Below are 25,116 nucleotides of genomic sequence, written 5' to 3' on the forward strand. Positions count from 1 at the left end.
CCACAGTCACCAGATCTCAACCCAATAGAGCATCTTTGGGATGTGGTGGAACGGGAGATTCGCATCATGGATGTGCAGCCGACAAATCTGCGGCAACTGTGTGATGCCATCATGTCAATATGGACCAAACTCCCTGAGGAATGCTTCCAGCACCTTGTTGAATCTATGCCACGAAGAATTGAGGCAGTTCTGAAGGCAAAAGGGGGTCCAACCCGTTACTAGCATGGGGTACCTAATAAAGTGGCCGGTGAGTGTATATTATGTATATCTAACTATAAATTACTAATTATTTAAATTATTGTATTGTATATAATATAGTAATACATACATATATATAAGTGCTTTCAAATTGATTCATCGCGATTATTTGCATCTAACAAATTCATCATAAAATTTTTTAAATATATAATATATGTGTATGTATGTATATATGTGTATAAATATATATATGTGTGTCAGGGTAAATATACGTATATATGTGGGGGGTGAATGTTGAAATCTGGAAAGGCACAGAATTCCACACCGTTCATACCCCAGTCTGTTCACGCGTCTTTTATTTGTTTATGAAATACTCCACTGTCCCTTCCAACAACATGATGTTCAGTATAGTTCTCAGTGTAAAGCAGTCTAGCAATCTTTGGAGGACAGCCATGGGAAAAAGCTCTCGACTGATAAGAGCAAAGCCTCGCGGCATGTGTGACATTAACATTGATCTGAGAGCAAAGGAGGGCTGCTTTGTCACCATGGAAACCGGCGCTGAGACAGTCTTAAGTTAAACTTTCATTTATTGATGTAGGGAGTTTTCCCCACCCTCATTTGAATTTTGATTATAGCAGCTGTTGAAATACTTTGAATTTTGTTGAGAAAAAAAATGAAGTTCATTCTATCTGCCTTGTTATTGTTAGAAGAGGGAACCAGTAGGTCCTCTCGGCAGTCTTATCAGGGAAGAGGTTTTAATACTTCAATAAATATTAATGCAATTACTGGCAGTCACAAGCACAGCAATACAGTTGTGTGCAGCGAAAGAGTTCAAAGCTGTAATTTCCTCATAAGCCAGGGATGTTTTATAAAGTTTTGAGTTCAGTGGTCTTGGCATATTTTGTCACCAAAGAGAATTTCAGTTGCTTTAAACATTGTGACCGCTTCATACTGAACGTTTTGGAGGGATTAAGAGCTAGTATGTATGGGGAATATTTGAGTTTTCTGTGGTAATTTGAATTCTGATCACATGTGTGGCCATTTATTGTGTAATTCAGTTGACAGAATCCTTGAGCTTATGGAAACAATTCACCTACGGAAGTTAAATGGGAGACATCAGATGAATATTTCTGGAAGGTATAAAAGTGAAACGAGGAACATAAAGAGAATTCAATTTAAAGTTGGTTGTATAAATCTTAAGGGCTGCGCAACTTTTCCTGAACAGTCAGCAGAACTCTTAATGTATCCTAACTGATAAGAGTACATAAAAGCCCGGGTTCAGTCAATGAAAATGGTTCCTTTTATCATTTTCCTTGCCTGCGTCACATTAACAGTTATGCATGATGGACTTATTCAAGATTATTAAAATCAGGTCATCATTAGGTCTCCCTTTAATTTGTTTACTTTCGGTATTATTATTATTTAGTTCTGCTTTGCTTCTGGTTTCGTTTTATCGTGTGTGACTGCTGACGCACAAACTTTTAAATGCTTATTCCCTCGCTCTCTTCTTTAATTCCACCTCTGCCCAGTAAACGTCTCTGACAGCGCGGTTGCATTCAGCCAGTCAGGGCTGTAGTTTGGAAGAGCTTGAGGGCTTGGGGGACGGCAGTTTGTGTATGCCACTGATTAGAGGCTTTGTGGAGGTGCTTACCCAGCCCTATGTTCCTCTCAAAGCCAAAGAAGCCTGTTGCACAATGAAAGTCGAGGTGGTTGAGGAGGCCTCAGGGGAGTCGGCTGACAGGCTGGGAAAATGGCAGTGGATGGATCTAAGCTGAAGAAACAGCAGTGAGGTACTACTGACCTGCTTCAGTGTTTGTTTTAGAGATGCCTGATGTCATGGCTTGTGATGAGCCTCTCTACTAGTCCTTAAAGGGATAGTTCACCCCAACATGAAATTTGCCATCATTTACTCATCCTCATGTCGTTCCAAACCGTCGCTGCATCATAATATGCCTTCTTCAATACTATATAGTGGGTGAAAAATGGTATGTGAGCCGAGTAGTATGTTCGAATTTACAGTAGGCGAAAAATACCTGGATGACCTATAATAGCCTACTGCTTCCGGACAGATTCTGAAGTGTGCATTTGATGGACACTTTATGCGTCCAACTGAGAGGATTGTGAATGGAGGTGAAGCGACGCAACTGCATGACACCGTAGATTACATGATGACAATGACAATATGGCGGATGAAGTATGTCCGAATTTCATTCATACAACACACATTCATTCTGTAGAACATAGTTTTTAACGGTCGCAAAGTAAGTTTAAAACCAAATGTACTATTATACAGTATATACAATTTCAGATGCGGCAGATGTGATTTTCTTTCTTCTGTTGTACACAAAAGCAAAAGTTTATTAGAATGTTGATGCAACTCTTTTACAATTAAAGTAAATGGTGCATGGTCAAGCTCCAAATATGATCAAAGGCACCAAAATGTACCATAAAAATGGTCCATATGACTTACATGCGAATATCAATTTTGTTTCATTTCTATTTTTAATTTATTGTAGTTTTGACTCTATCCTTGTTTATTTATTTGTTTTAATTTTCTAGCTTCAGTTTATTTTTTTGGTAGATTTAGTTTTTAGTGTTGCCAAAATGAACTGCTATTATTTACAATTGTTTAATAGACTTAAATTGATCAGTAACAGTCTTTAATTATGCATTCTCTAATATATATATGTATGTATGTGTATATATATATATATATATATATACTATCCCTTAAACAGTTTAATTTGCGAGAACTATCCCTTTAACGGTTCAGACCAATTTGAGTCATGTTTTCGGAAATCACCACATTTAAAAAAAAAAATTTCTACTGAGGACTGACCTTGTACAACACTGTAACAAGCCTTCTTGTCTGTCTCTCGCTCTCGCTTGGAGCAAATTGCAGAGGTGCAAAGGTCTAAATGGTCACAGATGGCTAACACATGCTAAAAATCCCTGACTCATGAACACAGCCGTTGAATGAAAAGCCGTTGATTTTTATTTTTTTTTACCTTGTCCTGTGGAGACAAAATCATCATGTCCAAAACTGCAAATGCATTAAGTCTCTTTGTATCGGGAATGCAGGTGCAGGCTCACACAGGCAGCCTCTCAGGAGACCATACAATCAAAAGCACTCAGGGAATGGATTGCACACTGTCAAAGATAGCCGTTTATTACGGTGATGTAAACAGCAAAATTGCAGGTTCCTGAGTGAGTGATGCAAATGGTGTGGAATTCTGTTATAATATGCAAAACAAAGGCTTAGAAAACTATAATAAAACTGTCAAAATTGTCTAGGCTTCAACTGCCTGGCAATTAGCATGACTATTCTCATCTGCCATTCTGGAATCTGATTTCACTGTTTGTTTGTGAGGCTAAAAGAACGGGACCGTGCTCCCCCCTTGAAGGCAGTTGCAGCCATTTCTTGTTTCTTTTCTGTTTTGTCTCCATTTTGATTTGGTTGTGTTTTTCCTTGGTAATGGGGTGATGCTGAATGCATTCCCTGGTGCACTCAAAAAACCTGCAAGGGACCAAACATCCATTCATCTAACTCTGCTCCTCACTTTTGAAGTGTGAAGCCATTGGAAAGCTCTCAAATTGCCTTGGCAGACGGTGCCCCATAGTGACTCCTTTTGCTCCCAACAGCTACAGAGGAATCAAAGACCTCATCAGATTCCCCCTTGAACATAATAGTACTCAGAATTTGTTTCTTTCTTGCTCTCATCTTTTGTTCCTTTGGTTCTGGAGGCATCAGAAATGCTGTTGTAGAGCTAAACTGAATTTGAATGGAGGATAAACTGCAGTCAAGTCTCGGTATGACAGTATCATGTTGAGGCTGTTACGAATACTCTGAGGTCGGTAAAGCACACTGTACGATAATAGTCCTTTACCACTGTTGCTTGTCAGACTGTTCGAACATGACCCTGTACGCCATGTCACACTGTAGGATATTCGTTGTCATTCATGTCAGACTATACGGCTGTCAAGACGCATTAAAAACGGATGCATACGTGTCCGGAGTTTTACTTCATCAATCAGTGACACGTTCGGTGACTGTGAATAAAATGGTGGCTAGCAAACAAAAACATAGGATTCATTTTGATCATGGCTTGTCTTGAAAAGAGAAATGGAAAAAAACTAAGACGATGTGTGTGGAGCAAGTGGTGGTTTGGTGTTGTCCAACTAATTGCGTCTGCAGGTTCTGCGCTCCTATTGGTTTTTGATTTGACGGTTGTCGTAGGAGAGGCCACACTGCAGGACTGTGCATTAAATCTTCTGACAGTGCCAGAATTTCGTCGGAGGTAAAATTTGATTGCAATGGTCGTTAATCAGCTCATGTCAAACTAGCGATCAAAGACTTCAGATTTTGGACATGGGTTCCTCAAATCCAGCCCTGGAGGGCCACTGTCCTGTAGAGTTTAGCTCAAACCATGATTGAACTCACATACCCGCAATAAACTGAAGACCTTGAATAACTTGTTCAGGTGTGTTTGATTTAGGGTTGGAACTAAACTGTGCAGGGACCAGATTTGAGGATCCCTGGCCTTGGATCAGGAGAATCTTTTAGGATTCTTAACATTTGTCTCAAACAGCCTCAGTACACCTTAATCCATTATTTATGAAAAATGTGACTTATGTGATACTTAACATTTACCGACTCATAAACATGATTTGGCACCACTTCTTGTCCTCGAATTTGATTGGCGGAGCTACGTTTTAATAAGGCGTTTTTGCATTCCACTGCACTGCTTTTCCATGCATTAGACGTCTTTGCAGGGTTTTGCGTATGATATGACTTTCTAAAATTGTGGCATTCAAGTTAAAATAAGTAACATTTTTAATGTTTGCCTCAAACGCAAAAAAACGTGTTCTGTGATCTGCCCCGTACAGTCTAACAGCACTGGGGCTTTTCATTTTTTGTTTCGCTCCACTATGTATTCGCGTTACAGACAGGCCTTCACTAATAATTATTTTCATTTTATCCCACAGATTGCTTGGTGATTCGTCCTGTTGGTTACACGCCAGAAGGTAGCCACAAGTGACTGTCTTTATGAGTGAGTCTGATGAACTGATTCGTTCAAACACTGATTTATAGGAATGCAAACACCTCTGCTGTGTGTTGTGGAGACTCGCGACAGGTGAATCCAAATGTGGGTTGGTTTGGTACTGTTTTTTTTGGTGGAGCAAAAATACTCAAAGTAACCAGGAATATTGTTTAAAATGTAAGTTACTCAGTGTTAACTTCTTGATTATTGAACTGTTTATTTCAGTGCTTCAGTGATGGTCGTAGGCCTACAACATCACTCTTGCTCATGCTAAATGTAACATTGTTATGACATCAAAAGAGATTTTCAATGAAATTTTGACTATTTCAACATGATCATATATGAGGAACAGCCAACATGTATGACAATTACAACATAATGCTTAATCTCATTTATGCAGTTTATCAAATTCACCTCCATCCAAAATAAACTCTTTTGTGTGAAACTGGCGAGTATCATACATTTGTGTTCAAGCCTGGTTGAAATGCACAACAGATTAGAGATCTGTGTGATTCATCCTATCATCTTATCTTTGGCTCATAAAGAACTGATCTCTCTCGATCCATAAAGCCCTAGCTTGGCTTATGACTTTTGAAATCATTTTCCACTCGTTCTCAGAAAGTTTTTGTATTTTATCTTCTGTCAGAACATTTAATGTGTCATTTCGCTCTCTGAGAGAGGAGTGCGTCTAGTCATTTGCATGGTAATGTGTTCCAGGGGCCACGCTGGCAGGGTGAATGAGTGGGCGGCCCTGTGTTGGCTTCAGCAGGGCTTTTCTCATTTCCTGTCAGGCAAAGAGAGAGAGAGAGGACACCAACCATCAGTTGTCATCATCTGAGAGCAAGATTAGACATCAGATGGCCACAGGCTTGGTTCAGCGATGTTTTTCCCTCTCTGTCTTTCTCTTTCATGTGTCCACCAGGGAATCTGCAATCTGTTGTGTGTGACGACAAACGGTTCTCTGATGTAATTATGAAACTGTCACTTTGAACAGTCTGAACTTTATTTCATTCATCTCCCAGATCAGATTGTAAAGCTTCATCAGAACTGTCATATACACAAAGAGTCACCAAAAATAAATGTTTAACAGAACTTTAACAGCAATGAACAAATCTTCCGGAATTAGGAATTGTCCTATCCTGACAAACCATACATCAATGGAAAGCTTATTTATTCAGCTTTCAGATGATGTATACATCTCAATTTAAAAAATTTGACCCATGCGACTGGTTTTGTGGTCCAGGATCACACACACACACACACACGCAGGCATACACGCACGCACGCACACACACACACACACACACACACACACACACACACACACACACACACACACACACACACACACACACACACACACACACACACACACACACACACACACACACACACACACACACACACACACACACACACAATTATACATATATATAATTATCCTTTAATGGGTGTCCTGGAGTTTTATACAGGCTGTACAATAATAATTGTTGTCATGTTATCCCACAAGTGACCCTTTCCATAAGTTATAGCATAATGCGAGTATGTGGCGACAAGTGACTGTCTTGAATTATTTACTGAATCAATTCGTCCAAAAAACACTGATTCATTTAAGAAAAATAAATAAGTGGCTGCCTTCATGAGCGAGTCATTGAATCATTCACTGATCATAACAAGTGATTCTCTTTATGAAAGTGTCTTTGAATCATTCACTCAAATGATACGTTCCAAATGCTGATTTATTCAGGAACGCAACAAGTGATTTGCTGAATTTGGAGCCTCCTACTAACTACTATTACTATTACTATTCCATAGAAAGATATGATAAAAATAGAGTAGTATGCGTGTGCGGTTCTGAATTCATGGACTCTCTTTATGAATGAGTGATTGAATCAGCCACTTAAACTATTCGTCCAAAAGCACAGATTAATTTAGGAACGCTGAGTGGTCATTAATTCATTTAAGAATGAATTAATTCTTATAGCACAAGCTATAAAATTAGTGTGGATCGCTTAGCTCAGATTAGTTCGTTTTGGGAAAAATTTAAACGAAATGTTTGAGTTTAAATTGATTTAATCTCAGATTGCACACATTGGTATCTTGACAAATATGGGTTTAGCTAGAGACATTGTTGAGATCTGCATTATCGTGCAATTTATACGCGAAAATGAGTTTTTACGTGCATGATATGCAGTTTTCGTGTGCATTTGATACGCAGTTTATTTGCGTGTAATACACACGCACCCCACACCACTACTAAACCTACCCTAACCAACCCATGCGTATCCTATGCACGTAAAAACTCATTTTCGCGTATAAATTACACGATAAACACACTGCATGCTATAGAGGCGCATTAATCGGGTTGGAAACCCAGACACATTTGAGATTACCGCTGTCTTTTTCTCAAGGAAAAAAAAAACATTGGTAGGCAGGACACCTTAAGAATTCTTCATTGACCTGTCAATTAATCCAATTGCTGTTTGGGACAGTTGACATACAAAAGAGACCTCCATTCTTCAGTGGACCTGTCGTAATCTGACACAGGTCTGATTGCAAAGCATCTATAAATGATCAATGCGAAACATAAACTCTCTATTCTTTAGCCGTTGCTGTGAAGGCAGATAGCTCTCTGTCATTACACTGGTATTGAGACTCAGTCTTTATTGATTTGCTCTTGGGAAAAGTCTCTTGGTTGTCTCTATTGAACCACAAACTCCATGACAGACAGCACTGCTGGAAAATTGAAACAGTGTATTGCACTGCGTTTCAGTATGCGATGCCGTGTCACTTTCAATGTCGTGGTTTCATTATCCTCTGTCACATCTTAAGGTATCCTCTTCAGATGCGCACCTCGTAAACTGCTGAATGTGAAATTAGACTTCATTCGTCAGTTGGTACCATAAACATTTTATTTAGCTTTGGCTTTAATTCCAAGATGTGCTGCTGTGCTCGCAGAGAAGAGGCCTGATCATAAATCTGCTCGACACACGCGCTCAGTGCTCTGCAACTGCATTTTATGGTAGGCAGGCCTGTCTCACAATCGCAATGTTTTCTGACACTGACCTTATTGGTCAATGGAGAAGCCCACACACGCTTTGATCTTCTTCCACACGATCTCTCTCTGTAAGGGCCTTAAAACTTAGTTATGACACTGTTACTGCTACTGGGAAACTAATTATCTTTAGTTCCATGAATATGCTACTTATCATTTGAGCTTTATCATTTGTGATTGTGAATAAGGCTGATTGGCTCCAAATTAGTGTTTTTCTTAGTTGTTACTGCATTTTAGGTTATGGGGTTTTGGCATACTCATTTTTTTTGGCATACTAAATTATGTACTGAAAAATAAGTGATCATACAGTCCTCTCTTCATTATAGCTATTCATTATTATCTTCATTTAAATTATTTTATTATCTTTCTAATACAGTATTGTTTAAAAATTTGGGAAGAAAAAGGTTCATAACATTGTGAAAACTAATTAGGCTAAAACAAAAAGATGAACACTAACAATATTATTAATTTATATTAGTAGTAGTAGTAGGCTAGTTTGATTATGCATTCCAAGCAAGGTCGAGGTAACCGAAAATGTTCAGTCATTGATGGACTTTTTTTTAGCAGTGATGAAAAAGTCTGAAACCGTCCTCATTTTGACAGATAACACTGAAGTTGAACTACTGTAACTTGTAACTGTAACTCTCACTCCTGTCCAATTGGTGGCGAGTGCGCTCTTGCTGACTATCAAGTTAATGGTCAAAGAATGGCTTCCCAATTTGCCTTTGGCTAAGCCACACCCTGTGTATGTAGATTGACCAATCACAGCGCAGCCAAGAACGAGCTCCCACAGTGGTCCGACACTTTTTCACAGCGCTCCATTGACTTTAACACAGGCGTCTCATATTTTTGGTCTCGGCCGGCTATTACCGTCGAAGTTTTATCAAAAATATGGTTAAACGTTGTGCCTGGGGCATTTGTAACACAGATACGCGTTTCCCAGAGAGGTTGGAGGTGGGTGTCCGGGTTTTTTTCCCTTCCCAAAACCGAAGTCAAATCCTGACAAGTGTCGTCTAGCACACGCTGCTAATAAATACAACGTTATACTCGCGTAGTCGGTTTGCGTTGTAATAACGATTATAGAAGTGAATAGAGAGCTACCCAGCTTTGCATGAACAATGTTGCTCCTTGATATTGTTAGTCCCAGCCTCCGTCTCCATTAGTAGGATACGCGGTGGTTCATTTTTTGACTGTGACCGGTCTGCTTTTGCCTCTATTTGGATGCCTTCTTGTTCCTTGCGTTTCACCTGTATGTCGCAAATATAGCCTTCGAACGTATATTGCAGCCGCTTTTGCCTACTTCTATCGGACACTTTATTTGCTGCTTTATAAAAGTTGGATAAAATTTCAGCAGGAAGAGTTGTCACAGCATAAGCCATGTTGATACCAGAACCCAGATGAAGTTTGTTTGTCGGACGTAGCAACAGTAACTAAGGGGGGCGGGGCTTAGCCAAAGGCGAATTCACATACTATCCGTACTAAATAGTATTCGAAAATAGAATTAGTAGGCCCTACGTCCCAAATCGTAGTATGTTGAAATGAGTGTTCCAAAGATACCCGGATGGTCTACTATGCCCACAACCCATCGCGAGTTGAACGAGGATTCGGTTAGAACTACAAAAACGAGAGAAAATATGTAAAAAAAAAAAAAACTACAGACATGGAGGACGTGCGAGTCCGGCGGTTATGTAGAGAGGTTTAGATGAAGGGGTTTGAGTGATTAATTATCAGTATCTAACCTGACGAAAATGTATTCAATGTTGGCTACATTATATTGCATCTGCAGCAGCATTGTGAACTTTTGTAAAGATACGTTTAGCCATTAACTTTTAAATGCATCATTATATTCAAATTGCAAACACACGAGGAGAGTTGAAAGACATGAAAGACCCACGACTGGCAGGTGAACGTGCTACAACATTTCTCTCCGAAACGGTAGGAAATAAAATTAGATTGAATGGAAGATTTTAACTGTGACAAGATGATTGACAGGGTACGGTGACATGATGCACGCGACAGATCTGTCCGTTAAAGATGACGAAGTAGTATGTCCCAAAGCTTGCCTACTTTTTTGCTACACACTCAATAGTACTATGTAGGCTACTTTTTCTTCACAAAAAGAGTGCACGATACGGATTTCGGTAAGTTGGGCTGTTTCCTTTAACATATATTTTCTGATGTTCATTCATGTATTTCTTTCTGTAAAGAGGAAGGGATGATCGCGTTCACTCGCGTTTCACTTCGCTTGAACTGAGGCGCTGCAGTGATCTCTCGCGCCACATTAAAGAGCGCCAAAACGGTATTTATTGTTTGAATTTTTTGATAAAATAGACATAATTTGAAAGCTGAGGATTTGTTTCATATCAAAAGCAACAAAGCACAAAGCTTATTGCAATTTATTGAACAAACATTCATGATGAAACCTGAAGTGCATGGATCTGTTCCACTTCTCGTCATTAAATAAATGCATAATCTTCTAGCCTATATGCTTGTCCTGTAAATTCGTGAATACAAATGAAAAGTGAACAAAAACAGAGCCTATTAAATGGCTTATTCGCATTAAAATATGAAAATTTACAAACCTGACCGTCAAAATGACGGATAATGCTGAAGTCTAGCTTGACCTTTGATTCTAAGTTACTTTTTCTACTTGGAAAACATACTATTTTACTATTTAGCTGTATGTAACACATCTTCCTCTAGTTGATGTTCTCTCTCAGCTCTTTGTATTTTCTACCAGTTTTTCTTTCTTTCCATTTTTATTGGAGTTTTAACTGGAGACACTTGAGCTTCTAATCATCTATCAAGGGTTTATGCCCATCATAAAATTAATACTGAAATCTCGTGAGGCCATTTTTGCCAGTCGCAGCACTGCAAAATTAGCATTTCATGCTTTCTAATCTTATTTGCTTTTGGGTAAAAGGTGCATAAAATGAATAAATAATATTCGTAATAGGCTATGTATTTTAGTCCGCCCGTCGTCGCCCCCCCAGTTCAAATATCTCTAAATTCTTAAAACAACACGTTTACTTGAGAATTAAGCAACACTGCATATCAATACTGGTGTTACAAACTGTTTTCAGAGAATATATCTAACTTAATTGTACCACACTGGCAGATTTTTTCAAGTGAAAACATTTAAAAAAAAACAACAACAACACTTATTCAAAATACTGAAACCAGGTCTATCTGCTTCTACATTTTTGGTAAATTTTAGGGAAAAAAGTACAGTGCTGTAACCATTTTGAGTTGTAAGATGAGAAATTCTAACTTGCATTGAGAAAGATAGTGGAAGGATACGAAAGTAGAATGAAAGTAGCAACAGTATGTTATATAGAAATATTTCTGTTGTATATTTCTGTACATACAAATGTTTGACAATTCAGTCCCGGAAAAAAAAAACAAGTTTTTCTGATCCACACAAAGGTGAAAAAGTTTATCACGATCTGTGTTTTTGACATTACGCAATGCACAAACTTCAGCAAAACTTCCAATTCAGCAGTGCCATTTTTAAGCAACTTCTCCCATTTTTGGTGAACGGATTCAGTGTTTTTAAAAACAAGATTCCTGACTTTTATCTCTAGAGTGGGTGAGGATAATAAGGAAACAATGTGATTCCGTTCCAGCATTGTGTTATGCCACAGTCAGCAATAGCAGAGATATTGTGGTATTTCCTGAAATGTGATTTTAGCATCTCCGATCACACGAAAAACAATACCCCCATGGAAAATGGAAGATATACTGCTTGGAAAACTCTCTCTAAGAGGAGACGGTAGTATTTGCTGTCTCTATGTGAAGGTATCTTTCTCAAATCTTAAATGACCCCTGCAATGCTGTAGCTGACTGCACCAGATTTTAAATCCATACCTCAGTGCGAAAGGAAGATAGTAAAGACTCTTTCATGCCCTTGTGCTTGTCTTTGCTGTTAAGGGCCTTTGGATCTGCTGAGTCACATCCTCCCAAATTTAATTAAGTTTTCATTAACTGTGCATTATGAGATCAAACTGGTCCTTGTTTTATTCATCCAATGAATGACTCCATATTCTATCACTTGTTAATAGGGTGGCAGCACCATAGTGGATAAATATAACTGACCTGGTAAGCCAAAGGTTTGAGGTTCATCTGTCTATCTATCTATCTATCTATCTATCTATCTATCTATCTATCTATCTATCTATCTATCTATCTATCTATCTATCTATCTATCTATCTATCTATCTATCTATCTATCTATCTATCTATCTATCGTAATCTATTTTTTTATCTATCTGTCTGTCTGAGAATCGATGTTTGTGAAAGATGGAAATGTTTTTTTTTTTTGTGGACAGAACAGATGGAGTATAAGTAATATTTACTATTTTCTTGAGGTTTTAAACATAGTGAAGCTTATCAGCCAGGGCTGCTTTTCCACATGATGCATTGAGCACTAACAGGCTCCCTAGTTGAATAACAACTGCAGGGGAAGCGCACTAGCCGGACTCTTAAAAAAACAGTTCACCCAAAAATTTTTAAATCTGTCATTGCTTACTCATTCTTGTGTCATGTCATTCCAAACCATGTATGCCTTTCTTTCCTCTGTGGAAGACAAAAGGAGAACAGAATGTTCTTTTCTCAGTGTAAGTGAATGGGATCTGGGGCTGTCAAGTCCCAAGGTTGTGCGTTACACAAATTTAAAATAATAAATTATTTAACTTCACATTTGCGTATTAAATTTTTTTCCCAAATGTTTTATTTTATTTTAAAATGAACTTTTTAGTATATTTTATTATACTTTTTTTTTTTACTATTATTACCAAATATGAATAAATATTAAAACATTTGTGCTCATTGTTAGTTAATGTTAGTCAGTGCATTACTGGTGGGATCTTTTTTTTTTGTTGACCGCGTTCTGTTTTCTATCATGCGACGTGCACGTTTGCGATGACGTAATATGCACGCAAACGCACCAGGGTTCGATAGAATCAAGTTGAACCAGACCAACGCTGCGGTACAACCGGGATCAATCGCGCTCGGTCTCGGACCGCAGCAAACGAGCCCAGTGTAAAAGCACCCTTAGTGTTGCTAATTTTCAAGACAATTATATGGTGTCTGAGAGAGCTCAATGAACTGCAACTGATGAAAACATATGCCAATAGAAAAAAACATCAGCAAATTAAGAAAACATCTTCATCAGTTTGACAACACAGGTGTTCTATATAAGTATTTTCAGTTGTAACGCATTGAGCTCTCGGCCACCATACAATTAGCAATATTACCCGGAAATGCAATACTGATTATAATTACACAAACTCAATAAACATTTTTGCTGGAAAATAAAACATGGCAAAACATTAATGATCGTAATTTTCAATCCATTTTTGCTGATGCTTCTAAAAACGATCACAAGTCACAATATCACAGTTTTGTAGATCATTTTTCCTACCTGACAAGTTTGAAAAGTAGATTTCAGAGAAGAAGATTTCACTGCCCAATATCACAGAAAACGAAATGTTTACATTTGCAAGGTATAGAAATATATGTACATGATAAAATATAAGATATAGCGCTGGCCCAGTAGTGCAAGTGACAGTTCTGACACCTGTCCTGAAACTCTCTCATACCTTAATGTTGAACCCAAGGTAGATTCTATCAGTATTTTTCCTTCTGTGTTCTCAGCAGAAATAGTCATACAGGTTTGGAACGACATGAGGGTGAGTGGATGATGACCTCTTTTTCTGTCTGTCTAATTCTCACTCCTTCTGTATGACCCTGCAGCACTGACTTGTTTACCATCAAAGCTGATGAGTCGAACTAAAACTAATTATTGGCTGTATGTGTCGGCATTAGCTTCCTGGCCAGCTGAGGTCAATGCCATACTGAATACTCTTCCCTGTGATGTTGTGTGGAAGAATTCTGATGTGCCTCGTGTAATCTGTTGGATACGCTGATGCATTGATTGATAGAGGCAAACAAGGGTCAGGCGTGATTGCCCGGAACTATGAATAAATGCATTAAAATGGGCATGGATGTGAGATTTCTACAGTGGTAATGGACTTACAATAATTCTGGCAGCCTTCGCTAAGTGAGAGGGATTAATGGTAAATGGAAGCTTGCGCGGGGAGCTGCCGATCCCATGGGAGAAGGATTAGAGAAAGGCAGACTGCATGCCAATGAGCCGAATCATCTGAAGGGTTGCAATCCAAACACATACCAGCTGAGGTCATGCACATGGGCACACCTTTGCCAATGATGGGAAACCCAGGCTATTGACTGTGATGAAATATTGGAATTGCAACATGGTAAAAAGTTTCAACTTTTTTTTTTAATTCATACAGGTCAAATTCATGTCAGAGTGATGCATACATCGTTTTTTTTTTTTTTTTGCAACGTGCACAAGCAGAAAACACACTGACTGTGTATACACTATAAATGTATTTATCAAAATGTTCCTTTATTATATAAACTTTTCTTTGAACAGATTTCATACTGACTATAAGTAACTTTGCAACTACATGTCAACTTATTCTACTAACCCGAAACCCTAACACCTAACCCTAACTATCTACTACAGTCTACTAATACTCTAATGAGAGTTAGTTGACTTGTAGGCTAGTTGCAAAATTACTTATAGTTAGTAGAATGTCTAAGGTAGACCATCGAAAGAAAGGGAAAGCCAGACGTGCACACAAAAACGAAATCTGACTGAATCTGGACGATTTAAGCAGTTTATAACTTCTTCTTTGGGTTTGGGTTATGTTCTTTGTAGATTAATTACCATTTATATAGGCTAGTATATAAATTACCATTCAAAGGTTTAGGGTCAGTAAGATTATTTATGTTTTTGAAAGTCACTCATGCTGACCAAAGCTGTATTTATTTGATCTAAACTGTGGTAAAAACGGTAATATTGTGAAATGTTTCTAAAAAAAAAAAAAAAAATCTGTTTATATATCATTTTTTCCTGTGATGGCAAAGCTGAATTTTCAGCATCATCACTGCAGTCTTCAGTGTCACATGATCCTTCAGAAATCATTCTAATATGTTGATTTGGTGCTCAAGAAACATTTCTTATTTTTTTCAAATATTGAAAACAGTTGTGCTGCTTAATATTTTTGTGGAAACCATGATATATATATATATATATTTTTTTTTTTTACTGACCCCAAACCTTTACATGGTAGTGTAAATGTAAATTAGATTTCATGTTTGCAAGCATTCTTAATGACACACAATGACAGTTATTTTATAATGTTTGGCTATTACTGGGTAAATGCTCAATGTGTTTTTTCTGTAAGAGCTGCAGAAACACTGAAAGCCCTACACACGTGTGAAAAGGGCTTTTGATTGCTATGGTTGACGCTTGGTCCAAATGGAGTGCCAATGCTGGCTTTATTTTTATGTTCTTTTTGCCCAGAGCAATTTAAGAAAAGCAATAACATCTCAGAGAGTCTCATGGCCTCATGTTATCTGATATAAATGACAAGGCAATTATTCCATCAGTGAAGTTATAACAGTGCTTTATGTATGGGCGGTTGTTGCTGTATAACGTAAACTTGACCATAATAAAATATGAAACCCATATAGGGGATATAGTACAAGTGTGTGCGCTCAGGAATGATTCTGATCCATCTTTCATTTGCTCTCTCCAGCTGTGCAATCTCTGAACAGCCTGAACGACCAGATCGCTCACTTCATGGTGAAGAGACCCAATGCCATGAGCCACGAAGAGGACACCTTTCTGCCCACCGAGAGAGATACTTTGAGCCAATCCATGGCTCTAATGAGACACCTGCTCATGGATGCACAGGTAGGAAGCATCTCATTATATCAGTTAGGGTGAGAGTATTTGCCCCCTGGAATTGATGGACGATCAATTGCCCTCCAGGGGCATTTTTACCTTTGTAGGGACAATTTTTAAAATATTACCTTATTAAATGTATCAGTTGTTTTTTATGTCAAATACTTCAATTTTACCAGTTACAATCAATCACAGTGCTATTACAACGAAAGTCATCTTTATACTGCAAGGTGGAACAGAATCTGCATCTGACATGCCATTTATTTTTATATACATAGACTGTTTAATGCTGCTTATGTACATGTATTTACACAAAAATTGCATAATGTAAATAGCCTATAAATTAAAAAATAGGAACTCATTAGAGCAGGGTTTTTCCTGGCTCAAAATGAGGCGGATGTGTTAAAATTGTAACACTAGGGGGGTCCGGGGGCATGCCCCCCCGGGAGAAAATTTTGTACATTTTAAAGATAAATTCATTAATCTGGTGCAATTTGAGTCACTCGAATCTGTTGTTAAAAATAAATAATAATCCACCCGCCAACCACCCATATTCTTTGATTTAGATATCTGCATCTGATCATCACATTACAATTATTCAATTAAGCATGATAATATGGTAACATATCACACAATTAACATTTATTTAAATTAAAAGTTCTTCTTTTAGCAAAATTACATTTTCTTTATAGCTTAAACAGAAGGCTTTACTCCCTTTAAACTTATTGTCAATGTTTCATTTTTGAAAACACTCTTATCGGAATAATTTTTTGTACCTTTATAAAGGGCATTTTCCCCCTAATTTTATTTAATGTATGCTCTAAATTTCATTTAAAATTCTTACATTTTATCAATACATTCAATTAAAATAATAAGACACTAGGCTGTTACCAATCAAATTAAATAATTTACATTGAAAAATTATAACTGTATTAAATGAGATTATTTTGAATATTTTTTGAATATACAAGGAATGTTGAAAAGAATGATACTTTGAAACTAAACCGCCAGTAGGAGGCGGCAGGCGGCCGTCTTAATGAGCGAGTCATTGAGTCATTAATGTAAACGATTCGTTCAAACGGCTGATTGATTCAGAATGAGGCGGTTTAATAATGGGCAATTGAATCTTTGACTCAAGCGATTAGTTCAAAACGCTGAATGATTCAGTAATGAATCATGGATGAGTGTTGCTGTGAGACGCGATATGGTTCTGTTGTTTGGAACTATTTTCGCTGCTAAAACAGAACAAAAACAGTCTAAAAATGTAAGTAACTTAATTTTAACTATTTGTTTATTGAACTGTTATGAAATCTTGGTTTCAATCGTGATGGCATTCAGGAAAACAGCACTCTGGTCGTGTGTAGCCGATATATTGTTTCTTAACTATAATTAATGTTATAAATAACTGCGCGAGACTCAACAGCGCAACTTTGTTACCGTCCGTACATTAGGTACCATGATGGGAGTTCCGTGTCTTTATTACACTCATTTAGCTGTCATCCACCCTCGATTGAATGGAATGTTTTTATTACTCGGCCCGCTCGACCCGCGGATTATGATCCGTGCAGCACTATCGGCAAACTAAACGGTTAGAGAATGAACACAAGCGGGAATCGCGACAGAACTGTCACGGTGGAAAAAGTGTATATGAGCACGTGACTGTCTGGCCGAGTTTTGTCGAGAGGCGGAGGCTGCACGAAATTTGACGGAGGCGGCCGCCTCATAATTGTCTATGCAGGAAAAACCCTGCATTAGAGGGTAAAGCTGCAATATCATGACAAAAATAATTATTGTTGTTTATTGCTCTTGATATTGTAATAATTATTTTTTGTGGGGAAAAGCACAAAACAAACTAAGAACCATTTAACCGTTTATTGCTTATTACAGATTAGAAAATCAAAGTTTCATATTGGTAATTTCAGTAGCATGAAAAACAAATTGGTTATTCAAACTAGGAAGAAATTATATAAAGAGAGCAATCAAAGAACTCTGAAGCGATCCAAGATTTCAGTCTAATGCGAGTAGACCGCTTCAGTGATTATAACGGGAGTTTTTGCGAAAGTGCATAACTTTAAATCTCTTGCATCTTTTCTGACTTTGTTGTTTATAATGATGAGAGAATTTGCGAATACAGATTTAGAATTCAGTCAGTGAGCATGCGTACTAAATACCTCAGACGATTCAAAATGCCTTTGATTGGAAATTGCATTCATATGCTCAACAGAAAAGTGCATGATTGGCTATAATGCTCAAAGCTGCACACAGTGCATAAAAAGAATAATGATGCAACATGAGCAAATCTACTGTAATTGTAATACAGCAATCAATACTTTTCAATGATTTCTCATTTCACTTTAATCGTAACAGCCGTAAAAGATCTAGCTTATTTGTGCAGGGGCATTTTCTGCTAGCCTGGTCCCACCATGGTTGTGCCATTTAGAATTGAACTGAGATTGTTTTTTTAATTTCATTTCAGTTTCTGAATTTGGATCAAATTTGATTTGAGGTAGCAAATAGGATTCAGAATTGTAATTCGAATTAAAATGTATGGAAGTAAATGGAATGAACTGACTAACTCTAACACTCCACTGTTTAGTTTTTAATGAACTATTGAAATTTAATTAAAAAAATTATCAGATACATTATTATATATATTATAAAATGTCTTAAATTAGATTATTTACCTATCTGTTGATAATGCAATATACTTTTTTTTAATTATATAATATATTTAATTGTTTTGACAGTAATAAACTTTAGAGAATATATATCTAATCAATTGGGGAAACATTATTCAGCATTATAAGTATTCTACTGTACATGTCAGGGAATAAATCAGCATCATTATTCAAAATGAATGATGCAATAACTATACATCACAAAATCTGTGTAGGATTAATTAAATTCCTGTTAAATTTCCCTGTTGAATGTATCTGAATTCAGTACATTCCTCATTCGATTCAGATTCCAGTTCAACATCCTGAGTGGCCTATTCCATTAAGGGGAGACACGGCAGGCAAAAACACAGTTTTTTTTTTTCACTGGTCAATTTTAAGATTTTGGGCTATTTTTTTAATTTTTTTATTCATTTTATTTAAATAGGGACAATGCACAATTTAACATTAACCTTGTTTAACCCTCTGGGGACGGATTGGGCAGTACCGCCCAAAATGGCATACTTTTACAAATGTTTAAATATCTTAAACTATTAATGATAGAGAGGTGCGGTCTTTTTTTACCGTCTTCCTCAGATTCCGCTGAAAACAGTGATAACTTACCCGGCTTGTAAATATACACACTTCCTTGTTGCGCAATACCACTATGTAAAAGGCCAATGAAATCGATGTTTGGCAGATTCCGCGAACAACAACCAATGAAAAAATTGCCGATGGAGAAATATTTTTCTTATCCAATCAGAGGAAGGTTACCATGACGTATCTAGCAAATCAGAGGACTCTGTAGCCTTGCAAGGGGTGGTACTATATAGTTAGGGATATGACGCAAACAGCGTTGAATGGACGGAGAGAAGGAGAGAGAGCGAACGGAGGCTTACGGAGCGGATTATCAGAGAAAAATGAGAGCGAGACAATTATAATATATATATTTATATACATACAATTATAACATTATTTATTGTTTTAGCACTTTTATGATGGCAAGCAGTAAACGATTTACGGTGGAACAAGCTCTGGAACAATTACTGGAGAGTGACGAGGAGAAAGCATTGCTTAGAAAATTCTAAGCATTCCTAAGAAAAACGCCTGGGACTATTTGTAAATAAAGTTAAATTTTTCATTGTTCTTTACACATTTTATTTAACAATTACACATGTCTGTCAAGCAAAGGCTTTGACAAATATATGTTTTGTTCAAAAACTGTTCACTATTGTTGTGTGATGTGTGATTTTCAGAAATAAATGACAAAAATCTAATTTCCGTTTTTGAAATTCTCTAGTTTATTGTACATTTTTCACTCATACTTCCTTTATAAACACATTACATGCATGCTTATGTTAGCTTAGGGTCTTCTGAATGCATAGATACCAAACACATAGTGTTCCATCTCCATTACATATGGTTTATAAGCCCAAATGTAAAAATAGAGGAAACGGACCAAAAAGGGCTTAGTCCCCAGAGGGTTAAAAACAAAGAGAGATGCATTGTGCCAGGTTGTAGCACAAGTGCTATTTTCCGCCCGTAGTCCCTATTTGTCTTTAATAACATGTCTTCTTTCAGACTTGTGGTGAAAAAAAGTCCAAAATACACATTTAGGTCTTTATTTTACTACACTGTGTCTATTTGCGTCTGTAGATTTCTCCTAAATTCAACAAAAGTTGGCGTTCTAAATCAACATGCTGCTCCGCGATCGCTGTCTGCACCCTGTCATCACATATACCATTGGAAAGCTCTCTCTCTCCTGTACAATGTTGTCGGATCCAAATATGGTAATTTCATTTTTTATCAGCAACCAATCGTGAAAGTACAATGGGGCATTTAACTCTAAAAACAAAATCTCATTGACTGATGTCAATTCTTTAAAGGCCGTTTTCTCAAAATGGGGTTTTTCTCATACTCTGAGCCATAAATCTCAACTTCAGCAGCACTTACATACACCAAACTTTCCAGTTGTATTCCTATCTATAGTCTTAAGGTTTTTACAGAGGGGTTTGTTCATATCATTCAGATTCTGATTTATACAACATTTTATACCTAAAAATGGGGCGAAAATTGATTTTTTTTATAGCTGTTGACAGTTTTTTCTGATTAATGGTGTGATAAAAAGAGATATCCAAAATCCCCTCTGTAAAAAAAATTTGAGTCTATAATGTCAACAAAATGAAACAAGAATTTTGAATCTGGCTTTATCCAATGTTCAGATTTCTCTTCTGGAATTATATGCAAATTAGCGCATATTTAATTAGATAATACCTAATTTGCATATTTAAACATAAATGTTCTAAAAACTTGTAATACAAAAGATATTTGTCTTAATGTCAGTTTTTTTCCTATTCACCTGGTGTGTATCCCCTTAAATGTTAAAGTTCCTGTAAAGTCAATTCCAAAAATTAATTCTAAACATATTATAAATGTTAGAAATGTATTGCTAAAATATATTGCAAAGACTGTGAACTGTGAAGTACTGAATTGTGGAGTTAGAACATTAAACAGTTTTTCACCATTACTATGTTCAGGATTTTTTGGGCGGGGCTAAAACGGGGGCTTGACGACGCACTGGAGCCTCTGAGCTCCTGGACACGCCCCTACTTGATGACGCACTGGTGCCACTGAGGCTGGCCCCTCCCCTAACAATATAAATAGAGCACATTCGCATCAGTTCGCTGCTCAATCGCGAGTTACTGTCAGTACTATTACAGCCTACAGTTTGCTAGCTAGCTATGCCTTCGTCACGGAAATGCATACTACCTGGATGCGATCACGTACAAAACAGATCGGCGTCCTTATTTAATTTTCCGAAAAACGATCACATCAAGGTCACATCAACGATCATCGCCAACACCCGCCTCTGTAGTGATCATTTTACACAGGATAGTTTTATAAACTTTTGTCGGAGACAACTTAGATTCACTGATAATCCGCTGTTACCGAACCGACTATCTCCCGCCTCGGCCTTCATCCTCCCGTGGTTTCAGCGCAGCCAGTGGACACGCCCCCAGCGTTTGAGAGCAGAGAATTGCTCATTTTTTCAAGATTTTGATAGCTTATTTTATTTACTTGGCGGCTTTTTTATCATTCAAATTTGGCTGGGTGGCTAATAACACATTTTTCTGTGGTGTGACAAACTCAGAACACATACTTAATTTTGACTTTACAGGGACTTTAAATGTTAGATTTATCTATCATTTCATAATAATTTATTAACATATATTACTACAGGATCATAATAAGCATTTTACAACAGAAATTCGAACAAAAACTGTAAATCAATTAACACTGAGCAATTAATTATATACATTTCTGATGCATCTGCAGCTTTCATGTTCCTAAAGGAGCTGAAAAATGATTGTTATTCATGAGAAGACGAGACTCAGAGGGAAGCGTGTGATGACTCATTCCTCATTATTTTCAATGGGAACAACATGAAGAAATTTCAACACATTAATCAAGGAGCTTTAGCCTTAGGCAGACCTCTGTGGCATGACACTTAACTCCTGATTGTATCTATGTCACACAGGCTTTAATAAGTAAGGACAACACCTCCATCTACGCCACTGGATCCAATAATGGCTCTCTCTGGACAGACACTGTCCACAGGCACCCTAAAAACATAATTTACAATCATAGAAAGATGTCAACTCAAACCTCTGGTTAATGCCCAGAAGAAAACATGTGACTTGACTGCAGTTTTTCTAGTGAATTTTCTCCACCATCTGAGTCAAAAGTGAGACAAAAACATCTCTTATGAACCAAACTGCTGTTGTGCTCTTCCCTCAATGGAAGCATGTGCACTACTGTTTTATGGTCAGTAAGATAAAAAAGAAAATAAATTAATACTTTTATTTAGCAAGGATGCATTCATTTAATCAAAATTGACTGAAATCTTTTATAATTATTATAAATGTCTCTACTACTACCAAATAGCTGTTCTTTTGAACTTTCTATTCTTCAAAGAATTCTTAGAAAAAGGTTTTCCATAAAAGTATTAACTAGAACAACCATTTTCAACATTAATAATAAGAAATCAACATAATTATAATGATTTCCGACAGATCATGTGACTCTTAAGACTGGAGTAATGGCAAAGCATTTATTTAGATAGTACTGGGATAGTCCTATCCCAGTACTATCTATCCCAGTCCTATCTCGCTGCAGCGATGTATGTTCAAAAGTAAAGTGTGTAACAAACAGACTGCAGTTTAGTTTGGTGCCACTAGGGGTGCAAAACATCACACATTTCACCTGGCTATAAGTAATTTATTTAAGTGCTTCCCTTATCTGTATTCATATGCTTAATGCTGGAGATGTTTTGGCTCTGCTTTCGGGGTCACATTGAGGTTCATGCATACAGGGTCGAGGAGAGTCGATGTCGAGAAGGACCAAAGCATTTTTAAATGTCGTAATTTGAATAACTGAATGTCACTTTATTGAAAGAGGTGCATAAATTATTTAGTGCACCCCTCTTCTCTGCAACATTCCAAAATCATTAGGTCTCTATCCTTCTTTGACAACAGATACTGCATTTAATTGGCATCGTTCTTTCCGAACTGGAAAACAGTGAAAAGAATTATCAAAGGAAGCATTTGCTTGTGTATGTAGTCTGGGACAAAACATTCTGATATGCCTTAGGATGTTGGATAAAAAGTATCCACTACCCGGTTTCACTGTTGTTGTTGTGGGAAACTAGTCTCTCTGTGCTGATTCACTTAATTGTTTCCTACTTCCATCTCCGGGATGTATGTCGAGGGAATATTTGTCCGCAGCACAATGCCTGTCAAAGGCTTTAAAAAAAATTCTTTCCTGAACTTCACAATCTTTCCTTCTCATCTAACAGAGCTGTATACATACACAATAGAAACACCACTCTGGCTAGAAACTGTGAATGCAAAAGTAAAAAAAAAACATCCAAAGTCTGCTAAGTGCTGAAGAAGTAACCTGCTGTGTGCTTGTTTAGGCAGCTACATTGAGTTTGATTGGTGGATTTTACAGTTGATTTTCCCTGTGCATCTTCTCATAACTCTCGCTCATCCTTGTTAAATGATGAATGTTCACGCTGACAAGACGTAGTCATGTATTTGGCTAATCAATTAGACACAACGCAGATACGTTTGATTGATAACACGGCTCGTCCTCATTTTTCAGAATATATTTCTTACTCGCAGTGTCATTGATTAAGGACAAAGTAATTCAGCAAAAGGCCATCGCCTTCAATTGTGGGAGGCTACGTGCCAACTGTGCAGAGAGATTGTTAGCCCCAAGTCGCTTTTGCTTTCAGAGCTGGAGTACCAAGACTTTATGATGGATGAGCATGAATTTATGAATAGATACTGGGGCACAGGTGCTGCAAATGTTAAATAGGTTGCACAATTTGGTTGAAAAAAATCTAGTTGTAATTATTCTGATAAAAATAAAAACCTTTTTTCTGTTTTCTGTGCTTATTTGTAGGGCTGCGCAATTTTGCCAAAAGTGATGTCCGGAGGGGATTAGTTTGGGGATTTGCTTTTAATTACCCAACAAGGTCAATTAAACCACCAAAATATGAGGAAAGTATTTTATATTTCAAAATATTTTAAATGTGACCCTGGATCACAAAACCAGTCACAAGTAGCACAGGTACAGGTGAAACTCGAAAAATTAGAAGATCGTGCAAAAGTTCATTAATTTCAGTAATTCAACTTAAAAGGTGAAACTAATATATTATATAGACTCATTACATACAAAGTGAGATATTTCAAGCCTTTATTTGTTATAATTTTGATGATTATGGCTTACAGATATGAAAACCTTTTCACAATATTCTAATTTTGAATTTGGGGTTTTCATAGCTGTAAGCCATAATCATCAAAATTATAACAAATAAAAGCTTGAAATATCTCACTTTGTATGTAATGAGTCTATATAATATATTAGTTTGACCTTTTAAGTTGAATTACTGAAATAAATGAACTTTTGCACGATATTCTAATTTTTCGAGTTTCACCTGTATATTTGTGGCAATAGCCAACAATACATTGTATGGGTCAAAATTATCGATTTTTCTTTTATGCCAAAAATCATTAGGATATTAAGTAAAGATCACGTTCCATGAAGATATTTTGTAAATTTCCTACTGTAAATATAAAACATTTATTTTTGTGAGGGAATGCAGCACAATCGCGAACACAAATGGACAACTTTAAAGGCGATTTTTTTTTATTCATCATTATACGATTTTTTTGCACCCTTAAATTACAGATTTCAAATAGTTGTATCTCTGCCAAATATTGTCCTATCCTAACAAACCATACATCAATGGAAAGCTTATTTATTCAGCTTGCAGGTGATGTATAAATCTCAATTTAAAAAAATTGACCCATGTGACTGGTTTTG

General features: G+C 37.0%; 1 protein-coding gene across 4 annotated transcripts in view; it reads left to right on the forward strand.

Annotated features, from left to right (window-relative positions):
* kaznb (kazrin, periplakin interacting protein b) overlaps positions 1 to 25,116 on the forward strand; it is a 188,728-nt gene that overhangs the window by 24,663 nt on the left and 138,949 nt on the right. For all 4 annotated transcript variants that reach the window (XR_008807158.1, XM_056251437.1, XM_056251440.1 and 1 more), the window contains exon 2: positions 15,924 to 16,081. Coding sequence is in view for 3 of the 4 variants with exons in the window: in XM_056251437.1 (XP_056107412.1) it covers positions 15,924 to 16,081 (158 nt within the window). In the remaining variant the exon portion in view is untranslated. The remainder of the gene's footprint in view (positions 1 to 15,923; positions 16,082 to 25,116) is intronic.

The sequence above is a fragment of the Rhinichthys klamathensis genome, unplaced genomic scaffold, assembly GCF_029890125.1.
Source record: "Rhinichthys klamathensis goyatoka isolate OS25496 unplaced genomic scaffold, OSU_Roscu_1.1 h1tg000082l_1, whole genome shotgun sequence".
Lineage (NCBI taxonomy): Eukaryota > Metazoa > Chordata > Actinopteri > Cypriniformes > Leuciscidae > Rhinichthys > Rhinichthys klamathensis.